Below are 25786 nucleotides of genomic sequence, written 5' to 3' on the forward strand. Positions count from 1 at the left end.
GTAAATCAATGTAAATTTTGAAAAAAAAAAAAAAAGAAAAACAGAGAACACCCCAAGTTATCTAACTAGTAAATCACAAGGGGCTTCTTGGTTGTGTTTTCTGTTCCCCTTCATCTTAACATATGATACTGAAAATCATTCCAACTGGTGCTTAAGAGCTAGGCTCTCTGAGTGTGAATCCTGCCTTCCTTACTTGTAAGGGTGACAGCGGGCATGTTAATCGACTGCTCTAAACTGTAGTTTCCTCACTTCACAGTGTTGGTTGGAAGGCTAAATGAACCAGTGCACGTAAATCATTTAGCATAGAGCTTGGTACAAAATAAGTGCTCAATAAATATGATTTATTACCATTATTAGAACTCGTTCATTTTACAGTTTTCCAGCGCCCCATTACGTGTAATTATCACTTGACTCTCGCTTTTTAGGTTATAAAACATTATTATCCCATCTCAATCTCAGCAGCCTCATTTTTACTGGGTTTCAGAGAAATGAAGTAGGTAGCCTAAGATCACAACCTAGGATTTGAAAGCAGATCTTCTGACTTGAATAGTCCCTCCTTGATCATAGCTGTGTCAGGACCAACAAGCCCCTATATTTTGATATGAATTTACGTTGACTGTATAGTCCTAGGCGTTAGGGACCACAAAACTCTACATTACTCCATACGGTACCTCGGACAGAGCAAACCAAAGTGCTACTTATAACTCAATTCTGTTGATGATCGCAACTTTCCTTAAAAAGATTTTAAATTTGTCTACAATGGGTGGTGGTGATAGTACAGAGAACTCAAAAAGCACAAAAAAGAAAAAACCCACAAAGGTGCCTAAATCGTCTATCTAAGAAATCAATACTTCCTTCATTTAATCTATGAATCTAATCACTGTTGTCCCCAAATCGAGGCATTTTCATCATAGTGCTACTGTGCTCAATAATTCTTTATACAACAGAAGTTGATCTGACCCAAAGAATGTTTTTTCTGGGCTAGAAAAGTAGACTGATACTGACATCGCCACTTACCAGACAGAAGCAAGGAGCGTTTACATTAACTTTTCCAAGGTCCTCTGAGAGTTAATGGTAGAATCAGATTCGAGTTCAGTCTCCTGCTTTCTAATTTGCCTCAGATCCCACACAGAGGGATCACACTCTTCCTTGCTTTAATTTTTTCATAGGATTTTCCTGGAATCAGTTCTGAGTTTATCTGGGAATTATGAAGTATTACGCTAAGCACATGGAATAAATAGTAGTGGAGTTGCAGTAAATTCCTGAATTGACTCAAAGTAAGTGATTTCCTTGAGGTTTTTTTTTTTTTTTTTTAACAGTTTGGCTCAAACTATGAATGCTCAACATTTTTAAATAGCTGTGACTTTAAATGCTTTCCTTATATATAGATGTATCTTAGCACAATGTAATTCTACTTAGGAAAAGTTCATTTAGAAGAAAATTCATTTGGTAGTAGTGCCATCCCTGTTCTGAACTATCTTTTTTTTTTTTTTTTTTAATTAATTAATTTATTTATTTTTGGCTGTGTTGGGTCTTCGTTTCTGTGCGAGGGCTTTCTCCAGTTGTGGCAAGCGGGGGCCACTCTTCATCGCGGTGCGCGGGCCTCTCACTATCCCGGCCTCTCTCGTTGCGGAGCACAGGCTCCAGACGCGCAGGCTCAGTAGTTGTGGCTCACGGGCCCAGCTGCTCCGCAGCATGTGGGATCCTCCCAGACCAGGGCTCGAACCCGTGTCCCCTGCATTAGCAGGCAGACTCTCAACCACTGCGCCACCAGGGAAGCCCTGAACTATCTTAATGAGCAATCAGTTGAATGTGAAGGCTCTGTAGTCTCTGACACTGAAAATTTAATTGAATGTTATTTGTTTAATTGAAATTACCTCACTCCTGCAAATATACACACGCAAACACACACATGCACGTACACATAGTATGATAACTTGACCACTTCTCATGTGACCGAAAACATCGAATTCCAGAAAACATCATTTTAAGTCAGCCATCTTCCTCTGACACCTTTGGAAGCATTTTGGGTCAGACTCTTTTCTGGGACATAATGCAGTAAAAAAAAAAACCTCTGTGCCATGTCTCAGCTGCTCCAAAATGAGTACTTGGAGGAAATGAAGCAGACAGTGGAAGTTAAAATTCTTATATCTTAATGGCGAGGCAGAAGAACAGCTGTGGATTTAAGTAACCTCAAAATCCCAATCTTTTCCTCAGTAAAGGCTCCAGAGAATTTACTGGCAAATATGTTCTATCCCAGCTGAAAGAAAGATTAAAAAAAATGTCTGGGCTGCAGTTCCCACTGGGGATGTTCCTGGGTTAGGGTCCCAAGAGTAAAATCTAGGGTCCCGTATCATGGTATACTGTAAGGTCTTAAATGGAAAAGATCTACCAGAGCTGTGGCTTGGTCAGTCAGAGGTTCTAAAATCAGTTTTCCTAATTACAAATAAGTTAAATTAGAACACCTGAATCGATGTGTCTCTGACCAGGGAGAATTCAAACCCCAAATGCAATTCTAAAAATTGCCATAACCCTGCCGTCACTGGTGTTTCAGTTACAGGAGCACAAACGTGTGAATCATTGACTGTGAAAGGGGGAGGGCTCACTGCGTGCTGAGGACGACGGGAGAAGCTGTAGGAACTGATTCCAGCTCTATTCTTGAAAAATGAAAATCCAAGATGAGATCATAAATATTTTTATCAACAAGTAATGGAAGAGCTCTTAGTAGTCTCACAAGTACTTATTGGAATTAAAGCTGTGTTTGAAACTGCAGACTTGAGTGATCAGAGGAAGCCTGAGAGAGCTGCCTGAAGAGTGTGGTCCGGGATAATTTTCGGATTTCAATCTTGCAGCCTGAAGCTTCTGAACCTGAGCCCGTGGCTTCCTGAAACCCAGATACCTTAAGTAAAACTTTGTCTGTACAGGTGGACACATTTCTGGGGGAAGGGTGATACCAGACATAAGGCATTGTGTTTAATACCTGCCTCATATACCTTAAACACACACATATACTTTAACCCAGTAATTTTAATTTTAGGAATTTGTCTTAAGAAAACCAGTCAGGAATGTACATAAAGATATTTATGGCCACACTGTCTCTAATAGGAGGGGGAAAAAAAAGGAAACCAAATAATCTTCAACATTTGGGAGATAAACAAATCATGGTAAGCTCTACAATAAAATACTGGAAGCCATAAAAAAAACATGAGGCAAAAGAGAATTGAGTCACATGGGGAATGTTCACCATACATTAGGTGAAAAGAAGCTGTAAACCCAGAGTGCAGATGTACTCCCCAAGGGTGCTATAAAGGTGAACCTACTGATACAGCTTCATTTCATTCATGTCAATGGTCCAAGTAGGCTGAATGGCTGCCAATAGGCAGATCATGGAAGCGATCTGAAGTCCTTCTGATATCAGACTGACCCCCCAAGCCTCTAGTGGAAACAGTGGAGCCATGTGACTCTCTGGGTAGACTGTACCTCCAAGATAAAACCCTCCGAGTGGGTTAGTAGGGAGTATTCACAGTCTTGGGCTAAGATCATGAGTTTGTTATACTGGGAGAATTAAGACAGATTAGTGAGAAATATACCTGACTGTAATTTAGGCTTACTGTCATTAAAAACGGCCCCCGAGTGATATGCAGAAGCCAACGAGGTTATAAGAGAATTAGAAAAATCACCATTGTGCAACCACTAAGTAAATAATTGATTCAGGCAAGGTGCATTAACGGGTCTGAAAACCAGTGGGCATAAGGTTGTTGGGGAACAGTTTACTTATTAATCACAAAGAGAAACGGGATGTTTATAATGGAAATAGCTCGCCTCCACTTTAATAAAGGATCAAACGGAGCACAAACCAATAACGGTACCACCGACATTATGGACGCCTGATGGGGTGGAAAGGGAGAAGGCCTTATTACCCACTCAGGGTTCCTGCCTAAGGGTTTATTCCGAATATAATAAGAGAGATACACTCTGACTGATTCAGACTGGCCAACAGTCTAGACTAAATAGGCCAATATCATGAAAGTTGGAAAAAAAAAGGCAGAGGGCCTCTTTTACATTCAAGGAGACTTAAGGGACGTGACTACGGAATGCAACGCTTGATCCTTGAACAGATTCTGGATTAGAAACAACTGTGAAAGGTGGGACAGCTGGAGACGTGAAGATGGACTGCAGTATCGGCCAGCACGCACTGATGCTCAATTCTGAGGTGTGAAAATGGTACTGTGAGAAGGCAGCAGCACGTCCTTGTTCTAAGAAGACATCCAACCGACACCTGCAGAGGTAGAACTACGCCTGCAACTTAATGTCAACATTGGTGAAATTAAGGAAAGGGCAAAATATTCATTCTCTTACATAAGCTGCTTAAGTTCAAGTAATAATTTTTTAAAGGAGAAAACCATCCAGGACTTCCCTGGCAGTCCAGTGGTTAAGACTCCGCGCTTCTAACGCAGGGGATGTGGGTTCTATCCCTGGTGGGGGAACTAAGATCCTACATGCCATGCGGCGCGGGCCAAAAAAAAAAAAAAAAAAGAAAAGGAGAACACCATCCAGAGAAAAACGATACGCTGCTTTTCATTTCAGAAAAAACATGCCTGAAAGACAAGTTTTAACGTTAGCCCATAAGCGGTCTTAGGTTCCTCCCAAGGCATCTGAATGGAGCACACATTTAGAAGGGTGCATAATGAACTTCTTCAAAGTTAAATTTGCAAACCTCATCAATGTTGTCAGTAAATATTACAGGTGTTACGAAATTAAGGGAGATTTTTAACATACAAAGAAGTGTTGATGCCCCCCCACCCCCGCCTCGCAACACTAATAAACCAAGAAGCCACCTGAGTCAAGATGCAGAGGTGATCACAGAAGCCTGAGACGGGCAAAGGTGATGAATGAGTTTATTATAATCACCTCTTCAGAGACTCAAAGTCAGTCTGTTTCCTTTGCTGAGAGTCTTGGAATTCGCTTCCCACAAGGCCTGTAAATGAATGCCATTTAAAATGCAGTCACTTCCAGCTGAAAAGGACTGGGGTGAGGGCGGTGGAGTTGGTTGGGCGCAAGGAGGGGGACCCAAGGGCAGGGTCTGGCCCTTCAGGGGTAACATGCTCAAGTATTCTGGTACAACTTAAGCTTTTTAAATTGTTCGCCTCATTAGCAAAGATGTTTACACATGCAACCTTAAAGTATGTTTATATTTATTTATAAATTATCAACATGTGCTCCTGTGCTACCAAATTATGCAGTTAAAAATATGTCCAAGAGTAGGCACTTTAAAAGATGAGATAAAAAATATGAGCAGAAGCTCTGTACTTCCTTCTTGTACCTCAAAGGCTTGTCCTGCCTAATTCCTGAGATGCACCCGCTCACCTTGGTGATCCAGAGGATGGCAGTTCTAAAGCACAGCGGCATTCATATTGGTGTCTTAATCACTGGGTGCCTTAAATTAACCCTCCTTTGCAGAGGGATGTTAGGGACACTATAAAAACCCACAGTAGGCAGCCCCGCTCACAAGGACCTCAGGCAGCCTCTGCCTGGATCTCTTCAGTGGTATCAGGGGAAGGGTTGGGGCTCATCTCTCAGAAGCGGCTCGTTCATGTGCTGATTGGCTATTTCACGATTCACACGGTAACTTCCTTCCTCTCTAATGCAGAAAGTAGGCTGCGCGAGGGCGGGGCAGGGACGAGCGCTGTCTTACCATCGCTGTATCCTAGTGTCCAGAACAGTGTCTAGTACATACAGAGTGGCAGAAATAATGGACAGATGTTGACTGACTTTTTAGAGAACTCTTCCGCACGCCTAGTCTGGCTTTATACTGAAACAACAGCAAACCCTTATATCACGCTACGCGCCAAGCACCATCACCATCGTAAGCACTTTTCACAAGTTGACTCACTGAAGCCTCACAACGACCTTAGTACGCAGGTACTGCCATCACTCCCACCTTGGCTGAGGAAATTGGGACAAAGAGTGGCCAAGTGACTTGCCCAAGGGCAGCAGCTGGTGAGTGGCTGAGCAGGGATTTGCTGGGGACAATGTCTGCTGAGTCACACCTGTAACTGCTCCACAAAGCCGCCTCTTGCCAGGTCAGAGGACTGGCCTCACCGCTGCCGTCCGCATGCACAGACCCGGGGGCTAACCTCCCCTGCAGGTGACAGGAGGACAGACCTCCAGAGCCTTCCACATTCATCTCTTTTCCAAGCCAGACATTCTAGAGCCTTCAACTGTGTAACAGATACTGTGGAGTCAGTCCTTCAACACCTGGGTCTCCCTCTCTTTGGGTTTGGTCGAGTTTGTCCCTGTAGGGTCAAGAGTCCAGCCATGGACTCCAACAGCCCTGGGTGTGAGACCTAGCCTCGCAAAGTCACCCTTTGACTTGAGCAGGTTTCCTCTTCTGAAAAATGAGTTGATAACACTTCCTTCTTCGTAGGAATATTCGCTATCCTTTGGTCCAAATTTCCTTCCTCGGGCAGGGCCCTGGCACGGCATGTCACCCTCCGGGGAGACACATTAGCATGCATGTGGATGGCGACGCTGCACTTTACGGGAATGTACTGCACTGGCCTGGGAAATCGCTTCCTTCTGTTTTCACTGGAACCATGTGGCTCTTTAACGTAAGTTTATATGGTGACCCACTGACTCAATTCTGTCTCCCGCTGCACATTTCCTCCTTTCTTACGGAAAAAAGTCCTCATAAAAACAATTCATAGCACATCAAAATATTGACAGGAGCCTTAAGCCCTAATGTCTGACGGTATCTGTGGACACGATTTATCACAGAAGCTCCACTGTTATCACTTGGCAATTAGGAAATATTGATAAATGCAAACACATTACTGATGTCAATTAAAGAAGCACAAGACGGATGAGCCTCCCAAAGTGCTCTGACACAAGCAGTTAGAGCCGAGCCCATCAATACACATCGAGGCACCGCAAGTGCCGCGGGAAGTCGGGCTGCCACGAAACCACGGCGCTTCCGCGTTAGAAGTGAGGCTGTCTCAGCAGATGGGCATCTGCTCAGGAATATCTAACAGAACCTCAGGTGACGTCCGACGTAAAAAAGGTGCTCACTGGTGACTCATGATGAGGTAGGCGTAGAAGGTACTCGAGAGGAGCTGGGGACCAAGACGCGCTGACGCAGCTAAACGGTCCCGACTGTACACGTGAGGGGCGCGCACCAGGCCAGGACCTGCAGAAACAGGCAGCTTGCAGGGCAGTGTTTTGGAATATATTTTAACATTCCCAGGTATCCTGTTTTGTAGGACTGAGAAGAGTCTTGGATTTATTTTCAGTGGACGACATGAACAACCCAGGTTCCATTCTCCCTGTGAAGGGCAGAGGGAGATTTGAGCCCGGGTCCTGAGAGAAGGGAGGTATCGGGAATTTGTGAAGGAAACTTCGTTTAAGAGGAACAGAAGGTAACTAGTCACGTGTTGGTTGTGATGGGTTTCAAGTGCTGGTAAGACACCCAAGTTCAAGCATCTACTAGACACAGAGGGCAACAGTCTGCAGGAAAAGACAGGAGCAAATACAGTTTCGAGGAGGAGGTGCGGTGAACCACCTCTGAGAAGAATACGGATATAAAGAGACCAATTGACTTAGCGATAAGGGGGCCTATGCTTTTGAGACAGAAGTTGCATTTTTGAAGGAAAAAAGTTAGAGTTAAAAAAACAAAACCCACCACCTGCTGTGTGAAAGGGCTCTATGAGGCACTAGGAAAGGGCACACACAGCCCTCGTCCATCCGGGAACCAAAGCCTGGGAGGCCACAAGGACCGCTGAACACCAGGGATCCTCACCCAGAGCCTCGAGGGTCCCATGTGCACAGGGCCTGGACAGGCACACACGCTCTTCTTCGTTCAGCCAAACACTCAGACCACCGAGAATGGCCTGCAAACATTCCCGAGCCTCACATCACCATCAGCGAGGGATCTGATTTGCTCGGCCACAGACCATCCCTTTTCTGAGCCATTTCACTGGCCAGACCTAAGCCCCTTGCAGGCGTCCGCTCACCCCCCTGTGAACGCTCACTGCCGCCAGAGGGAGTATCTGCCTCCCAGATCCCCCCAGCAGTAGAGCTGCACGGGCTCCGAGGGCTCGGGGTCCGCACCTCCTCCCTCTGTGTGTGCACCCGACGTGGCGGGGCGCGGGCACAGGGGGTCAGGAGTCAAGGGCGGTGGGCGCCTCACAGACAGCCCCTCCTTGACTCTGAGCCTGCGTCGGCAGGATGCCAGCTGAGGCCTCACTGACCGCACTACATTGCCTCGCAGCACGGTCCTTCAGCTGCATTTTAATAAAATGAATGTGATAAAATTTGATTTAGATATACTTTTGTAGCCTTGGAAACCCCTTTCACTGAGAGTGAGTGAGTGCCCCCAGTTCGTTCTGGTGGATAAACTTTTACCGGTGTGTGAAAAATATTAATACAGAAACTGCCCCTTGGAATTCAGTCTTCACAGTTCTACCTAATCCACCGAGAAGCATGTGGGAGGGTCGACCTGCACGACAGCGAGGCCCACACGTCGCGAGCAAAGGCTTGGGCGCCCACGGAGGAGGGTGGAGGGCGGAGCTGCCCCTCCGCGCAGCCAGGGTGAAACCGCAGTGTGGTGCGTCCCCGTGGCTCCGGCACTGGACCGTCCGTCTCCCACGGGCCGGGCACCGTGCCCGCCCGCTCCGCACGCTCCCGCCTGTCTGACAGAACAGTCCGTGAATGGCGGGCGGCCACCAGGGAGTGACACCGCTGCCCCCTGAGCCCCGGCCCTGGGCCCTCCACGCCTCCCGCGGGGAGGAAAGTGAGGAGGAGGAGAGGCCAACAGCCTCGCCTGCGTCCGCGTAAGGCTGCAACGCACCCCGCAGCCGGCCTCCGGCTGACTTCCAGGAGGAGCGCGGGGCTCCCGGCCCTGCCGCGCGAGCGGTGCCAGCGCGCGCTTCCTCGCTCTGTCCCAGGGTCGCTAAGAGGGCACAGGGCAGGGGTCTTGACGTCACCGGACGTCTCAGAAAGGCCGAGTCTGCGGCCCACGCGGCGAGGCCGAGGCAGCGCCTGGGCCGGACCCAGGCCTGAGTTTCCGCCCAGAACGCCGCCTTCCGTGAATCGCCGCCAAGCTCTCCGGCCCGAATGGCGCATCGGCGGAGCGGCACTGACCACGCTGCGGGGCCGGGGCAGCTCGGGCACAGGAGACAACCCGCCTCCCCGGGAAGTCAGAGGCCCTGGCAAAGCCCTGCAGGAAACGCTGAGGAGCTAACACCTGAGTGCTCTGGTGGCCCCGAGGACACCAGGCTTCCGGGGCAGGAGAGGGGAGCAAGGGCGCGGCAGGCCTGCCCTCGGCAGCCGGCGGGCGGGGAAGGAGCTCCCTGGCTGGGCGCTGTGTGTCCTGCGCCGCGCTGGCCCCGCATCCAGCCCCGAGCAGCCTGCGCTCAGGCCAACGAGCTCATGGGCTCCCGGTGCTGAAGCCACGATGCGGCTGCAGAGGCCGGACGTGGGGCACGAGTGGGCGCGGGGCAGGCTTCGCAGGGCCCAGAAACCCACGGGGCCACGCCGCTTCCTAGCGGTTCCCTAAACTGCCCAGGAGAGAAGAAAGGACGGGCACTGGCCTGTGGGGAAAAATGGGCTCCGTTTAAAAAATATTTCCAGTAAGAAAAATACGTAATATTAAGAAAAACATGGACAGCTACACAGACAGCTGCAAACTTTAAATAACAGCTGAGAGTTACTGAAAAAACCAAGTGCTGAGTTTGGCCCGGCTGAGACAGAACCTGGATCAAAGCCAGAGGACAATTTATTTTGGCTCTTTCCTCCGGTCTCCCTTCCTCATCCCACTCCTTCTTGGAAGGTCTGTCGAGTCCCAGTAAAGAAATCTCGTTGGTAATGAGGCATCCACGACCTGTCACCTGTGTGAGAGGGCAGCTTCTGTCACAGCTCACAGGTCCCTGGAAGCCGCCGTGATCCATGCAACATCCCTGCCATCACCGGGGGTTAAAAGCTTCTACAAAGTGTAGCCAAGGGCTTTTCTGGAATTGGCCCCCGCAGCCGAGGCTGACAGCGGAGAACCACCGCTGCATAACTCAGCTTACGCCACCAATCACTCCCCATGCTCAAGGCGACACGCTGCCTGTGACATCCTGGCAGCCAAGCTTTCCTTTTAAAGTGAATTCAGTAAATGCAGAGGGTCAGTGACACACCTCACCCTTGGTCAGAATCCAACATTCACAAGTATGTTTCTGGGATCTAACAATCATCATCAATTATTTTCAGAATCAGAAAACATCAGGCCTGAAAGGGGGCCTTGGAGGCATGGGGCACCCCTCCACACCCATGGGGAGCTGGCATTGACGACCGCCTGCCAGCTGGCCGGGGCCAGGAGCAGACCCTGGCTCTGCTGGCTCCTTGCCGGCTGGCGTTCAGTGATGGGTACGCACTGGGCTCCGACGGCACATCCATGACCCTGCAGGCAGTTCTGGGATGCACTCGTCTTAAGTGAGTGCGGTAACTCCATGAAAGAAACCCCGAATCCAACCTCCACAGGGCAGTTAAACTTAGGTTTGTTAAATACAGCAGATTCGTAAAAAGAACTCTTGTGCCATTAGGATCTTGGAAAGCAGTGCACCCAATTCCTCACCTTTTACAGATGAAGCCTATTGGGTCATGGACTTTCTGGTGATGCTATTTCGAATTTGTGACAGACTGTGAAGGGGAGTCCATGGGACTTCAGGTTGGTGGTGTTGTTACAACATTAAGGAGATGAGATTTGGGGCGGGGGCGAGGAAAAGAGAAGTACTTGTTAGGTTGTATGAAGTGGAAATGCTTGAAGAAAAAGAATATATTTAAAATACTGATTGGATTGTGCACCAGCATTACTTAATAAAGCTAAGATTATTACAGTGCCACACCTTAGAGAATTTTGAGCCTTTCGATTATTTATAACCAACCAATCTACGAAATGACAGCCTTAATGACCAGATTTGGGGAAGAGAGAACATTTCTGACACATCATTTGGCTCTGGTATTTCAAACACGAAGCAAGTACGAAACTAACCTTAACTTATGAATGGTATTCCTTGGGCTTCAGTAGACAAACTGAATGATGATAAAGTTTTAAGAGAGATTAAATATCATGACTGAGGATAGAGAGCTACCTAACAAGGGCTAGGATTTAAATTTAGGTGTATCTCACTCAAAACCTCTTCTCTTTCCTCCTACTCCTATCATGTCTCTGAATGAAACAACAGTTTTTAGACTGATAGATGTATAATTAGAAAATAAATCTTTCCAACAGCATAGGTGAAACCACCCTTCATATATATGCTTGTAAAACCCATCAAATGCAGATATCCAGTGCTCAGGAAATGAGCACATGTTCTCATACACACACTGGGCTGGGCGTCATCACCTCCCTGCCACCTCGGAGGATGTGGGACAAAAACACAAATGGACATAAACAGGGGGAGCCCCTCTGTCACCCTTCCTAGAAGATGTGGCATTGTTTCCCTGTCAGCTTGGGAGAAGATCTTCTGCATAAGCACGACTGGAATTAACTCTGATTACTTGAAAGGACAAGCCAGGCGGTAAGGCATCAAAAGGTTTCCGCTGAAGGGCACTTCAGTGATAGCTTGTCAGGAAAAGCACAATTGGAGCTGCGACCCTAGATCTATGGGGAAATTCTGAGCAAACACTTCTTAAATAAGGCAGCTGAACTTTACCATTTTCAGACTGTGGTTTTGTATTATTTTTTCTTTTTGAAGGCAGAGAGGGTGAGAGAGTTTTTTGAGAAATGATAAAGGAGACCAGCCCCTAGGGATAAACTATTCATGAGCCTACAGAAGGGAAGCTGCTACCTTCTAATAAGAGCTCTAAATGGACCATCAGAAAAAGGAACACACATCTTCCCTCCTCGTCTCCTACATGTTGTTTACCTTCTGTGAAGATAAGGCCACCCAGGTGACCCCTCTTCTGAGAACTGGCTAAAAAGTGAGAACAGATGCAGGCCTATCCTTCTCCTAACTGTGCGTCCTTGGGAGAATTATTCAAACACGCCAAGTCTGAATTTCCTCATCGAGCACACAAGGATACTAGTATCTTTCTCACGAGGCTGCTCTCAGGCATTCAAAGTGCTTGTGTAATACACGGAGTCCATAAATCATCCCTTTACAGATGCAGGAAACAGGGCGAACAAACCACCTGCCCAAGATCACACGGCAAGTTACTACCAGAGCTGAGATGGGCACGTTCACCTCTTGCCCCTGAGATCAATGTACTTTCTGCTCCGGAATTGTTAATATCTGCTTCCACTTTAGGTGTTTCAGCAACAAAAAGGCTTTTCGAGGAATTCGAGAGTGAGCAGCTCTGGCAGACTAGACTAGGAGACTCATCTGCTAGACTAGATGGGAGAATGACAGATACCATGATAAAAATTCCCAATGAAACCCGTGCCAAAGTTTTCTATAAACAGCACTACTATTTGAGCTCTTGTGAACATGAAATATGCAGAAGAACTATTAGTGTACATAAAAAGGCAGGGGTGATACAGGCTTCCTCTAGAAAGGAAGTGGAATCTTGTTCTGTGCGTGTCAACCTTGGAGGAATGAAGCAAATTTAATGGGTGGTCTCCAACTGAGAGACATTTCTTCTAGAAGAATGCCAACTGTGGGAAAATACTCTTGTCCCAGACTTGAGGAAATAAAGGAATTTCCAGAAAAAGCAGAGAGGGAATTAGTTTAAATTCTTGTATGAAGAAGTCTTTTTATAGCTGCAGAGGAACTATATATTGAACAGGCTGAAAAAATAAATGTCATACACAGGCCAAGCTATAAAACTAAACAAACCCTTCTCATTGCCCTGCTTTCTTAAACCTTCGGAGGAGGCTGGGGAATTTTTTATTCATATTGAGAGGATTCATATATCCAAAAGACATAGGGTTCACTTACGGGGCAATTCTGGTCACTGTATGTAAATTCACGTTGATTTCCTGAGGATTTTTATTCAAGTCCAAGACAGAGTACATAAATCTCCTTTGCCTCTGCCTGCTTTAGTGTTATTTTTTTAGTATGCAGATTGATCCTTTGATCTAATCTTAGCTGGTCTATAGAAGCACAGGGGAAAGCACTGCTGGGATATGCCAGTAAACCCTATGCTGTGTTCCATGAAATGAGTGAACAGATGGTATCTAGAACAGGGAGGATGGGCTTGGCTCCAAAACAGTCAAAGCCAGAAAGAACTTCTGTGAGGTTCTGATGGACCTCTTAATTCCACCCCAACTCTGTCTCCGAAAAACTTACAAAACCAATTCATAATTATATGGCATAGAGTGGGTGCTCGATAAACAGGGAAAGAAACTGTGGGCATGGATTGCAAGACACACAGTGCCTTTGTGTTTCACATAGCTGAGACGCCGGCTAGGGGGCAGGGTGGAGTCAAATCAGACAGAAAGAGTATTAACGCTGAGGAGGGGCTGGGGAGAGCATTCCCATCCCTTATGCGTTATTGCTCTTCAAATGCCACTCCATTTTCTTTGAAAGAAAGTGTTCTCCTCAAAGGTATGCTTTAGTACCCATAGCATGTCTTCTACCAGAAAGGAAGGCTAACAGCAGAGGTGCAAGCAACATAAATAAAATAATTCAATCTTTTGACTTTCCTCGTAGCAGAAAGGTTAGACCAAGAGAAGTTTTAGGAATTTACGATGGCATAAATACACAGCTGGCTTACACCTTTGCTCACCTATAGCCTAAACTCTGGAAAGTTAAGATCTTGGTGAAAAATGGTCAAGGGAAGCTGAGCATAGAGTAATTTACTCTAAAATGTATCATTATTTCTGCAAATAATCAGGAAGGGGACAGATATTGATGTGAAATGTTGAACCATGGCATTTTAGAACTGGAAGTAGCCTTAGAAACTACAGCATAACCCTTTGATTTTACAGATAAGAAGCTGAAGGCTTGTAGTTCCAGCTCCGAGTGACTTAAGTTTCCCAGCCTCAAGTATCAGTCAGTGTCTGAGGCATTCAATTTTATTTTTCTCAATTAAGAAAAAATTGAGGACTGGTTATATAGTTCTTTTTTAGGGGAAGGGAGAATTTTTTTTTATTGTGGAAAAAAAACCCCACAAAAAGTTACCATTTTAACCAATTTTAAGCGTATAGTTCAGTAGTGTTAAGTACATTCACATTATTGTAAAACATATCTCTAGAACTTTTTCATCCTGAAAAACTGAAACTGTCCCCATTAAACGCAAACTCCCCTTTCCCGCTCCCCCAGCCCCTGGCAACCAACATCCTACTTTCTACCTCCTTGAATTTGACCACTTTAGGGACCTCACATAAGCGGAGTCACACGGTATTGGTCCTTTTGTGTCTGGCTTAGTTCACTGGGCATAGTCCTGAAGGTCCATCCATGTTGCAGCCTGTGTCAGAATTTCCTTCCTTTTAAGGGCTGAATAATATTCCACTGTATGTAAACGCCACCTTTTGTTTATCCATCCGTCAGTGGAAATTTGGGTTGCTTCCACCTCTTGGATATTGTGAATAATGTATAATTCTTTCCACGTATTTTAAATGCCCCTAATGTATGGACTGACTTTCCTCTCCTTCATAAAAACAATTTCCAAGTAAATTTTAGAGATTCCCCTGAAACTACCAAAATGGTACTTAAGCTAAAAGTGTACCTGAAGAGAGATAAAGTGCATTATTACTTTTCCCCACAAGACATACAGATAAAACACTCCTACTTTTTCACAGGCTGTTCTACAGGGTGACCACTGGGGGCAGGTAAGGCATCCCTTTCACTCAAGTCTGACCACCCCCTGGGGCACCGGCACAGGCTCTGCGGAGACCCACGTTGAGAGAGGCCTGTCACTGTTCAGTGGCTTCTCATCTCACGACAGGCACATTCAGAAAGTGATTGCGGGACGTTCCTCTTGAACAGTCATTAGAAAACTAAACCATGAAGTACCAAATGAAAGTAAAAAATATCGTTTCAGAGTCTCTCACTTATCACCACCCAAAATGCCAATCAACTGGGCACATTACTTCGCTTTTAGTGATCCACAAAAATAATAAGTGTAAGCTAAACACTGAAAGTGCTTCATCTCACATATACACACACTCAGGTTAACTAAAAGGCTGCTACTCATCACATCAACCCCTTTCCTAGTATCTTTAATGGCTGTACATAATGTCTGCTCTGAACCGCTTACAAAGGCAGGTTCATAGTTCTGGGTCTGACACAGCCACTATTTGAATTGCTTCATTAAACAAAAACACTAGCTTAAGAACAGCTGATGTGGTATGGAATCTTGTCATCACTAAAAAGCTGCTGGCAAAAATGGTATAACTCCAACACCTTGCTGTTATCCAGAATCAGAAAACATAATATCCAGTTGATCTTCTCAGTGTAAAATTACATACTACAGTAACAATATATTTCTTCATCCAAATACTTATGTTACACACAAACCTTGTTTAGTTGGATACACGTATATCCCATCACTGGTGGAGTAACCAAACATTATTTGGGTGTAAGTTCAGTGCTCAATTCACTAGCCTACGTGAATGAGTGGTTGGGAACCTCTGTTACCCAGGTCTGCTCTCTCAGAGCCTGGAAGAACGGAAGGGTCGCCTTGCCAGGGTGCACTCTGATGAACACTGAGAGTGTCACACAGTTGTAAATAAACCCAAACTTTGCACAGATAGTTTAGTTTTCACCAGGTTTAAAGAAAAAGGTGCTACACATTTAAGATTTAGCTGAAGTCACAATCGTAATTCATGTATTCAAGGAAATCTCATCAGAGTGTAGAAACACAGGCCTGGCACCTACTCGGTTACTGCAGATGCAGAGTTTCCCAGTCCCAACTGTCTCTTCTACTTCTTTTTCTCTCACAGACATGTGGCTATTAAGCTAGGTATATAACCGTATTTTGAAATGCATGGAAAATGTTTTCTCTTTGATAAACACACAACCTCTGTGAGTTACCTGGGGTGGGAACCCCCTCTTCCCCCCACGGTTATGGAGCACAGTTAAGCAGCACTTCAAAATAAGGCTGGTTATGGTTGTTTACAATCCTCAGGGGCGTGACCAACTGCAGAGCTATAGTAAGTGGGGGTGATTAACTGATCGTTAGTCCAGTAAATGTCTTATAGCGGGGAATCAGAAGGAATATCTCCAGAACAGCAATATGGAAAAAAGAACAAAGATGAAAGCAAAGTCTGGTTGACTTTCTTGCTTCTCTTTCTGGTGTGAAACACCCAAGGAGTCCTGTTTCCTGTCTCAGGAAGAAAGTCCTCAGTTACTTCTTTGCTGCCTAGATGGTGACAGCTGTTTGTCCGGCTTCTGTGCGTCCTTCCTGGCGCCGGCTGGCACACACACAAAGGGCCTCTCCCACTTTTCGGATCCCACTTGGGAAGCAGAGAGGGAAACTAGGTTTAATGGGGGCTAGTCCAGAACTTGCTTCCAGCAGAGAAAGAACTCACAAGAGCTGCCAGGGTCCAGCTGTCTTTACAGAACCATTTTATATGGAAATAATGGGAGTTTATAGAAAAGTGGGAGAATGTCTCTGCTAGTTACGGGATAGGATGGGATGCATGTAGCTGGAAAGAGAGAGGATTCTAACTTTCAGGGGAAGAGGTGGTCCAAAGAAAGAACAAGCGTGTGTCTGGCACCTAGTCCATGGGCCATAATTATGGAGAATGAATGAAAGGAGCCTGACTGGCTCATACAGGGGCAACGCGATCTGCCCCTTTTACTTCTTGCAATCAGAGTAATCCTTAGGAGCAGCGTGAAAGGCCAGTGAGAAATGCTGATGCTACGAGAATCCTTCAGGGTTGCCCCATGAAGACTAAGTATCTCCGCACAGTAAGGATACAAAGGAAGGATGATCTCTGAGGAGAGGCTGGGCTATGATGATGTGGTCCTTAAATATCTGGGGAACAAAACTGGGAGATGACTTAAGAGTATCTCTATCCTTTGGTTTCTACTGACTCAGGAGCTCACATCCTTGAACTTCTGAGTTTGCCCTCAGGAATTAGGGACCTGAGGTCAGGTCTGGCCAGCTGCCCTTAGACAAGGCATCCAGCTTTCCTGCACCGTGGCTTCTCTACCCCAAGAGAACCGGAAGAAACTCTTTTCTCAGAGACTTCTTTAAAAAATGCAAAATCTTACCGTGCTTACAGTGGTGTCATTAGTGTCATGGCTGACTGAAGTGAGACCCACTTTAAAGACTGGACAGCAGGAGGCAGGGACCAGTGTTGAGAGGACGATTTCAGTTTGAGTGCTGCCCTTACGGGTGTGCGTGTCTGGCGCCTGAAAGGTGGCTGTAGGCTTTCTCATCCACGGAAAATGATGCTGAGATCGATGTGCATCCTGGTGGACGGTCTTTGAGTCCAAGTATCAAGTGGAAAAGGGACTTCATGGGAAGGATATTGTAGTTCATGAGGGTAATGTCTCAAGATCCTCATCAGATTTCCACTTTCCTTTCATGGATCATTTGCATGAACCATGCGAGGTTGTGGGCAGCCAACAAGATACCACGATTTTGGTGGTACAGACCCCTGGACTGAGGTGTTCGACCCCAGGGGACAAACTTCATAGATTCATTTAGTCCACAAATAATTAAGAGCCAACTCCATGCGGGGCTGGTCTAGATCTTCTGATTAACAATAATACAAGCATTTATGATGTGCCAGCATCTTTCTAAGGGCTTCACATATATTAACCTACTTTATCCTCACCGTAACCCACAAAGTTGGGCCTGTTCCCACCTGCGTTTTATGTTAGGCACTGAGAGGTTGAATACCTGGTTGAAGGTCACACTGTGACCAGAGGAGTCAGGACTGGAACACAGGCAGGCGGGCCCCACAGCCCATGCTCCTGCCTCCTGGGCAGTGGTGACCATGACAGCTGAGACCCCTGTCCTCGTGGAAGAGGAGAAAACAGACAGGGCAACAAGTGATGCTATTTTTGGTGCTGATAAGTGCTGTGAGGAACTCTGAAGCAGGGTAAGGGGGTAGGGGTAAGGGGGCAGGGGGCAGAGCCAAGTGTGGTCAGGGAAGCCCTCTGTGATGACGAGCAACCTTAGTGAAAGCCTGAGTGAAAAGGGGGTCCAGCTCTGCGAAGGCCTGGGGAGACTATTCCAGGCGAGGGGACAAAGGCTCCCAGAGGGTTACCGGCTGGGGGTAGGGTGCCGGGGCAGCAAGAGGTCATGGAATGGCGCGGGTGAGGGAGACAGGCCGTGGAGGGTCTCTGCCGACTTCACGAGGACTGCAGGCTCGTCGTCGGGGATGAAGCCCCTGCAGGGTTTTGAGCAGGGCTGTAACCTGCTCTGATTTTTCACCCTGGCAGCCTGTGGAGAAGAGACCACTGGGGCAGACAGGGAGGCGAGTTAGAAGCTGTCACAGTGGCCAGCTTGAAGAAAATACAGATGCTATTTTAGGCCTTTAGGCCAAGGCCAGCTTCGACAGCTTAGAGCGAGGGGGCTCGGGGAATCGCCTACATCTCATAAGCTAACTCGGGTCAACATGAAGCTCGGGTTCAGGAGCAATCTTGACATGAAAGGGAAGCACCTGCTGCTCTGCTAGTTAACACAGACGCCCTGGGCCCGGAAGCGGGCCGCACAGGCTCTGCCCCCCGTCAAGGAAGGTGCAGCTGGCAGGCCGTCCTGGGGAGGGCCCGACCCGTGGCTCCAGAGCTTCAGTCTGTTTTGTGTGGATTCACTGGGAATGTCTGGTGAGACCCAGTCTATCCTTTCTTTTTTTTCTTCTTTTCTAAAAGCATTTCAAACTAAGAAGTAACACAGACAATTGCATAACTAAAGAAATGGTGGCATGGATTACTTACAGGTCCCTTTTCTAAGCACTTTCTACTCTGAGCAACTTTACCGTAAAAGATAAAACCAGCCTGTTTCGGAGGTGCTTGCCAACTTCTGCATGGGAAAGTGCCAGAGAACTGAATCTTCCTGAGTTTATGCAAAATAAGGACGCAGGCTGCTTGTTTTTCCAAGTTCCAGTGCTAAAGCATCCCATAAAATTCAACCATTGATGCATGGAAAATGCCATTGTTCTAGAGTTTTTAAAATGGCAACTCCTTTCTCTGCCACTATTAACATACATGCAAATGTGCAGACCAGCTTCTTTTTCTGACTATCCTATTATCTTTTCATGCTCTTAGTTAAAGATCATTTCCTAGGCTTGTCTGAATGTGGCCAAGTTATCCTATTGCTAGATAACTGTAGAACTCAAGGAGAGTTGTCAGAATCTGAAATGTTATTCTAGAAGGGATTGTTCCATTATGTAGGCAACATAACAAGACTATTAAGTTTGACATAAAATGAAAACTAGTTTTTAGTACTGCTTCTTTTTTGAATTGTTTAGAGTCAAGCATGAAGAAGGGTCAGAAATATAAACATATATCCTGATACACATGTCATATATCATGATATGACATAATGTCAGCCAAGCTGGCATCTCCTGACAATGCTAAAGAAGCCCTTTCCAACACGCTCACGGATCTTAGGAAAATGTAAGGGGTTTCCCTCTACCCCTGAACAAATTTACTGCAAGGAAGAGAGAAAAACGAAGGGAAGCAGAAATGGAGCTTATGGTGTGACTGTTGCTAAATCAGAGAAAAAGAGTGAAAAGGATGATTTTTTAGAGGGTGAGAAAACCAATCGACAGCAGGCTGCTTTAGCCTTTGGCTCCCTGATTAATTTTGCAGAGACAAGGACACATCACACCACCAGGGGGGCCAGGCTGCTGCAGATGCTCCATCTACCTCACGAGAAAGAGCAAAGCAAGCACAAGCCAAGGCAACCGCCAGCACTTCTACAAGAGGAAAATAAAAACCCCTCGCCGGGTCCTTCTGGGGTCAGTACCTAAGCAGCTGTGCTTCACACCGTTTGCACCTGCAGATACACCTTCCACATGCAACAAAATTTAGGTTCATAGCGGTGTCTTCAAGAAAAGGGCAACATTATCTTGAATTATGACTTCAAAATACTAGGAAAGGGCTTCCCTGGTGGCGCAGTGGTTAAGAATCCACCTGCCAATGCAGGGGACATGGGTTCGAGCCCTGGTCCGGGAAGATCCCACACACCGCGGAGCCACAACTGCTGAGCTCACATGCCACAACTATTGAAGCCTGTGAGCCTAGAGCCCGTGCTCCGCAACAAAAGAAGCCACTGCAATGAGAAGCCCACGCACCACAACGAAGAGTAGCCCCCGTTCGCCTCAACTAGAGAAAGCCTGCGAGCAGCAACGAAGACCCAACGCAGCCAAAAATAAATAAATAAATTTATATATATAAAAAAAAAAACTAGGAAAAGTAGATTACAGTTATACTCTGTGACACATGTCCACGTATCAATGTGTAATATATGTAACGAAGAGACAAAATTTAAAGAAAGTTTCCTATACTTACAGCATCAACGTCTAGTAAACTATGGGAACTCAGCTTCCCAGAAGGATGCATTCCCTGGAAATTCTGGATAGCTGATATTTACGTACTCCTTGATTCAATAATATGACAGGTCATCTTTCTTTGTGCACATGAATAAGAGGAAGAGAGTTTTGGGCTTCCCTGGTGGCGCAGTGGTTAAGAATCCGCCTGCCAATGCAGGGGACACGGGTTCGAGCCCTGGTCCGGGAAGATCCCACATGCCGCGGAGCAACTAAGCCCGTGCACCACAACTATTGAGCCTGCGCTCTAGAGCCCGCGAGCCACAACTACTGAGCCCGGGGGCCACAACCACTGAAGCCCAGGCGCCTAGAGCCCGTGCTCTACAACAAGAGAAGTCACCGCAATGAGAAGCCCGCGCACCACAACGAAGAGTAGTCCCTGCTCGTCACAACTAGAGAAAGCCCGCGCACAGCAACGAAGACCCAACGCAGCCAAAAATAAAAATAAATAAAAAAGAGAAGGAGAGTTTCATGATCCCGTGGTGTGAATCACAAACACCAATCAAGGGGGACACGTCAAAGCTTAAAGCTCTTAACGAAAAACCGTACATCACTGAACCATCTTACCTGTCGACGGATTATTCCAAGGTCTCTTCTGGCTTTATTCATTAGGGCTTGAATTTGCACAGGATCCTTTACATTCTTATTTTCTCTGAAGGCATCTCTTATCCTCCTGATGGCGTAAGTTCTAAACGAATTCAGGGAAAAAAGGAAAAGGTGTCAGTGTGTCTGAAACGATGCTTTTAAAAATGAATTCAAAAGTGGTTCCTTAGGAATTAGCTGTCTGCTGGGCCCCTGTGGATCATCACCTCTGCCCTCTGCTCCTGGGACAGGCCCATCCATGACTGTCCTGGGACGACTGAGCAAACAGATTCGGGGAGATGAATCTTCTCCAAACAAGTCAGGTGTGAATGGTAAAGTGCTACTGAAACACTCCTTAGATTATTGGCTCTTCACGGTTATTCACATCTGGCCTCCCTCCATTAACATGGATAACTGAACCTTCGATGTGCAGAGACAACACGACAATTGACAGGTGCCACGAGGCACTGCACGTGCGTGTACCAAGACGGTGATCGATGCCACGCTTGGGTCAGCGTTCCAGTCTCATCCCACCTTCTCTTGTGGAACATAACAGGCAAGGATCCATACTGCGATCCTACCACCGTTGAGAGTGGAGATGACACCAAAATGCTCTTCTCCATCTCTAAAGTGCACACACGTGCACACGCATAAACACCCCCCAGCCCCGCCCAACATACATCACATGCAGTTCAGGGCAGCGGTTTAAGCGCAAGCCTTGCACATCAGACAGGCTTGGGTTTGAATTCTTTTCCCAGTTCCTTCTGTTTGTGAGAACCTGGGCAACCTTCTTAACATAAGCCCCTGTTTCCTCATCTTACGCCTGTCAAACAGGCATAATACTGCCTACCTCTCAGGGCTGCTGGGAAGGTTAGGCTTTATAATGTGTGTCTGGAATTTGGTACGAAACCTGTACATAGAAAAACTCAAGAAATAAAAGCTATTTTTTGCTTCTTCCTCTTCTTGTTACACCTTAATGCAATTAGTACCCCCTCTCCTCACGTCAGCCTGTGCTTCATCCTGCACACTCGGGGTCACACCAGGCTGTCGTGTGGATAATTAGCCACAGTAGACGGTTCAAAAGTTGGTAACCTCTGGACTGCCACACTCAGAGAGTGATGGCCTTAACCCCGACGCCTGCCCAGCCTCACCAGACAGAAACAAGGACCAAGGAGACGCTACCCAAGTCAGACACACCAGACGCGACTGTCTCTAGTGTTTGTATGATCTCAGGTTGCTCTGCACTTACCTTGAAACACCAGCTAAAGAATCCACATGAAACCATTAGTTCCATTTAGAAACAGAAGAACGGAAAAAGCAGCAAAGCAATGAGGGAAGGGGAATGCAATTTCCTTGGGAGCTGGGGGATGGATCCAACTGAACTGGGAAACCTTACTTTGGAGAGGACTAATTTTGTTTAAGATAAACGTTCCTAACGTAAAAGAAAATTAAACATTCAAATATCAAGTCCATCTGCATTTAAAAGCAAGAGAAAATGAAATCTTGTAATGTTAAGAACCATAAGGAGAAAAGAAGACAGCTTAGGAGCCTGCACTTTAGGATGTGAGCTGCTGCGGAATCTTTCATCTTACCCCACGGGAACCTTCTGGAGTGTTTGCCGCGGAGCTTCTGGGTGCTCGGCATCTATCTCAGGGTCACGAGGATTGGAAATGGATATACATACATAGATTTATATAGATTTTCCTCATGTACAGCTGCTAATCTAACAAGACTGCAGGCAGCAGCTGGGTGGCTAAAGCAATCTCTGGCACCTTTCGTGCACAACATACTGGTTATTTGTGTCACACAACATCTCTGTTCTCTCTCACACCCACACGCTCCTCCAAAACAGTTTCTTTCTGGTGGTGATGGGAATAGAGAAGGAACAAAATAGTTTAATTCTAATATTTCGTTCCATATGCAGACTTGGTTTTACAACAGGAATTTACCTCAGGGAATCATCCAGTGTTTTAATTCTTCTTTTTGGAAAAATAAAATGGGCAATAGTAGTCATTACTAAATTCATTCTTCTAAAAGCCAGCAACTAGCCAGAATAGCTAGGAACAGAGGAGTATGTCTCGGAATGCAACGACCTAAGTTCTTCTAAAGTTTAAGGAAATTAGGAAATAGCTGAAGACATTGAACAATTTGTATCATTTGAGGTCAAGGTCAGCGTTCTAAGTGTGCTTTTGTGTATTCTAGTCTCCCCAAATCTCCAAAGTCTATGCCTAAAGGAATGAAGCTCTTGATCTTCCAATTAAATGTGTCTGAAGCAATCAAAAGCTGTCATTCAAATTCTGGCTACACCTGTGGAATGAGTGACGGAACGGTTCCCTCCCCCCTTTCTTGCTCCTCCTCCCCCTCCACGTCTAGAACACAGGCATTTCCCTTTGCCCCAAGAGAAGACACCGCACTGGTTCTGGACCATAAAACCACTACTGCGTGAACAGTTTTTAGTTATATGATTCTTATCTCAAATGGTCGTCATTTTGTGAAGGTAATCACAAATCGGGCTGAGTCTTCTCATTTTCTAAGAAGGGGCTAACCACCAATTATTTCAATCCTGCCCCGCCTTGGTTTTTATCATTTGCGTTTTTTCACCGCTGCCAAGGGAAACCATTTATCCTCGAACACGTTCTTGCCATCAGTCCCTTGACTGTATCACTGAGCAAGAACATTTCGAAGAAAAACGTGAGATGCTGCCATGGAGATGGCAGCCAGCTGCTGCACAATGGCTTGCATTAGGGCGACCCTAGCGTGAGTCAGAGGCTGTTTGAAATAAGACACAAAAAATTAACACGTAAAGGGCAATGGCTACCATGAGAAAGTAGACGGCATCCACAGAAACAGAGGTGATTCCGCTCACACATCGCTGCTCTGCCTCTACCCTCCAGAAGCTTTGCAGTTTCCTAGCGCTACTTTGTGCAGGAGATTCCCACGAGTCTTTTCTTCTCCACCCCCCCTCCCCGCTCCGTGCCAACAGACCTCCAGTGTACACAGGTTCTACTGGCTATCCTCTCCCCACTGCAAGGATCAAACTCCTTTGTGAGATTCTTCCAGCCACTCCAATGTCCCTGGCGCAGAGCAATACGGCCGGCAGTAACGACGGCTCTATAGTGCCTGAGGTCCTGCTTCGCCTCTTTCCACAACCACTGTCAGCCAAATGCAGGCCACAATAATCACCGCCGCCCAGCACCTGGAGGCTCACATTGGCTTCAGCGGGCAAGAGGTGGGATCTGGAAACCAGCTGATGTAATATCCTCATTTCTGTCATCCTTCGTCACCACCCCACACGCTGGCTTCTCTGCTTATCCATCCTGTAGAAACATCTGTGCTTTCTCCCCTTCCCACAGCCCCAAGCCAAGTATCCCAGGAACAAAACGACTCAACCCTTTCTCTTGGCCTCTTTGGGGCAAACTCCTGCACCTGCTTGGAAGGACGGCCTCCATCCACCTGCCGTAACTCGGAGGTGCCCTGCTCCTGAAGACACGCTTCCCTCGCAGCCATCAGGGGGAAGCTGCTTCATCCTGCCTCCAGACTCCACGGGGCTGAGAGGGGAGAACTGCTACACCCTTGGACCCTACTGCTGCTTCCGGATCATCTGTTCACCCTACACACCCTTGAGGCCACACTACCTGATGAAACCATGTTGTGTGCCCCCGTGACACTGCTGTCTGCTCACTTCTTGAGGTCAGGTCTTAAGATTCATCAAGCCTTAATATCTAAAGGCCCCTCAGTGCATACATAGGCCACCAATTTTAGGTAACGAAAATTTTCATAATACGTAGTAAAGTAAGATCTTTAAAGTCAACTTTTATAGTGAGACAGATGATAGTGTTTGCAAACTGTTACTGAGGTGTCTATCTTTGCTCTGAGGATGGAGAGTTCCACAGCTGGCTCGTCTCTCCTCTCATCCTTTAGGTCTACTAGCTGTTTCCTCCTAGTCTTCCGTGCGGGCTTATCTGACTCTGCTACCTCTTGTATGTTGTATTCTCTAGGGCTCCATATTGGACCTCATTTTAATAACATGTCTTCCAGTAACCGCGTCTATGCCCAAGGTTTCAACTACCATATATGTATGTATGCCATTGGCTACCAAAACTTTCTCTAGAAAGTTTTGGTAGATGGTAGAACCCCAATCCACAGAACCCAACTGCCTTTTGGACTTGCCAACAAAAGGCGCCCACTATGCCCACGACAAATTCTCCCACTGAACACTTTCAAAACTGAAGTTATCATCTTCTTCTCCCTTTTCCCCAGTGGCCAGCATTTCATTCCTAGGTAGGAGCATCCTCAGCCAACTGTCCAGGTCAGATATCTGGGTATTCATCCTAAACTCCTTCCTTTCCCTTAATTCCTGACATTCAGACAATCACAAAATCTTACTGTTTCAACTTACAGTCTTCTGCATCATCTTCCACTTCTCCAAACCCTCAGCTCTAATCTTGGTTCAGGCTCTTACCTCAGATTAATGCAAGAGTCTTGGGATTATGGTGTATGTATGCTGTGTATAATAAAATGCATAGTCACAGCTTTAGAGGAAAAGCTCAAGGACCATTTGAAGGTCATAAGTACTCTGGGTAAGGAACAGAGCAGAAAGCTTCCTTCTTATGAAAGTTTAAGTTCCCACTGGAATGGTAGCCCCACACAGTATGGACTTTTATCTTCCTTGTGCCTGGCTCAGAGAGGGTGCTTAATAAATATTTACTAAGTATACAAACTTATCCAAATATCATATCAAAGAGAACTTTAAGAAAAATACTAATAATCAGT

The 25786-nt window shown here is 46.4% G+C and overlaps 1 protein-coding gene across 2 annotated transcripts in view; it reads right to left on the reverse strand.

The window, feature by feature from the left end:
* The window catches only part of LYRM4 (LYR motif containing 4), a 128933-nt gene that overhangs the window by 75746 nt on the left and 27401 nt on the right, over positions 1-25786 (reverse strand). For both annotated transcript variants that reach the window (XM_061194786.1, XM_061194784.1), the window contains exon 2: positions 20999-21119. In XM_061194786.1, the coding sequence (XP_061050769.1) occupies positions 20999-21119 (121 nt within the window). The remainder of the gene's footprint in view (positions 1-20998; positions 21120-25786) is intronic.

Source organism: Eubalaena glacialis, chromosome 7 (assembly GCF_028564815.1).
Source record: "Eubalaena glacialis isolate mEubGla1 chromosome 7, mEubGla1.1.hap2.+ XY, whole genome shotgun sequence".
In the NCBI taxonomy this organism is placed as follows: Eukaryota; Metazoa; Chordata; class Mammalia; order Artiodactyla; family Balaenidae; genus Eubalaena; species Eubalaena glacialis.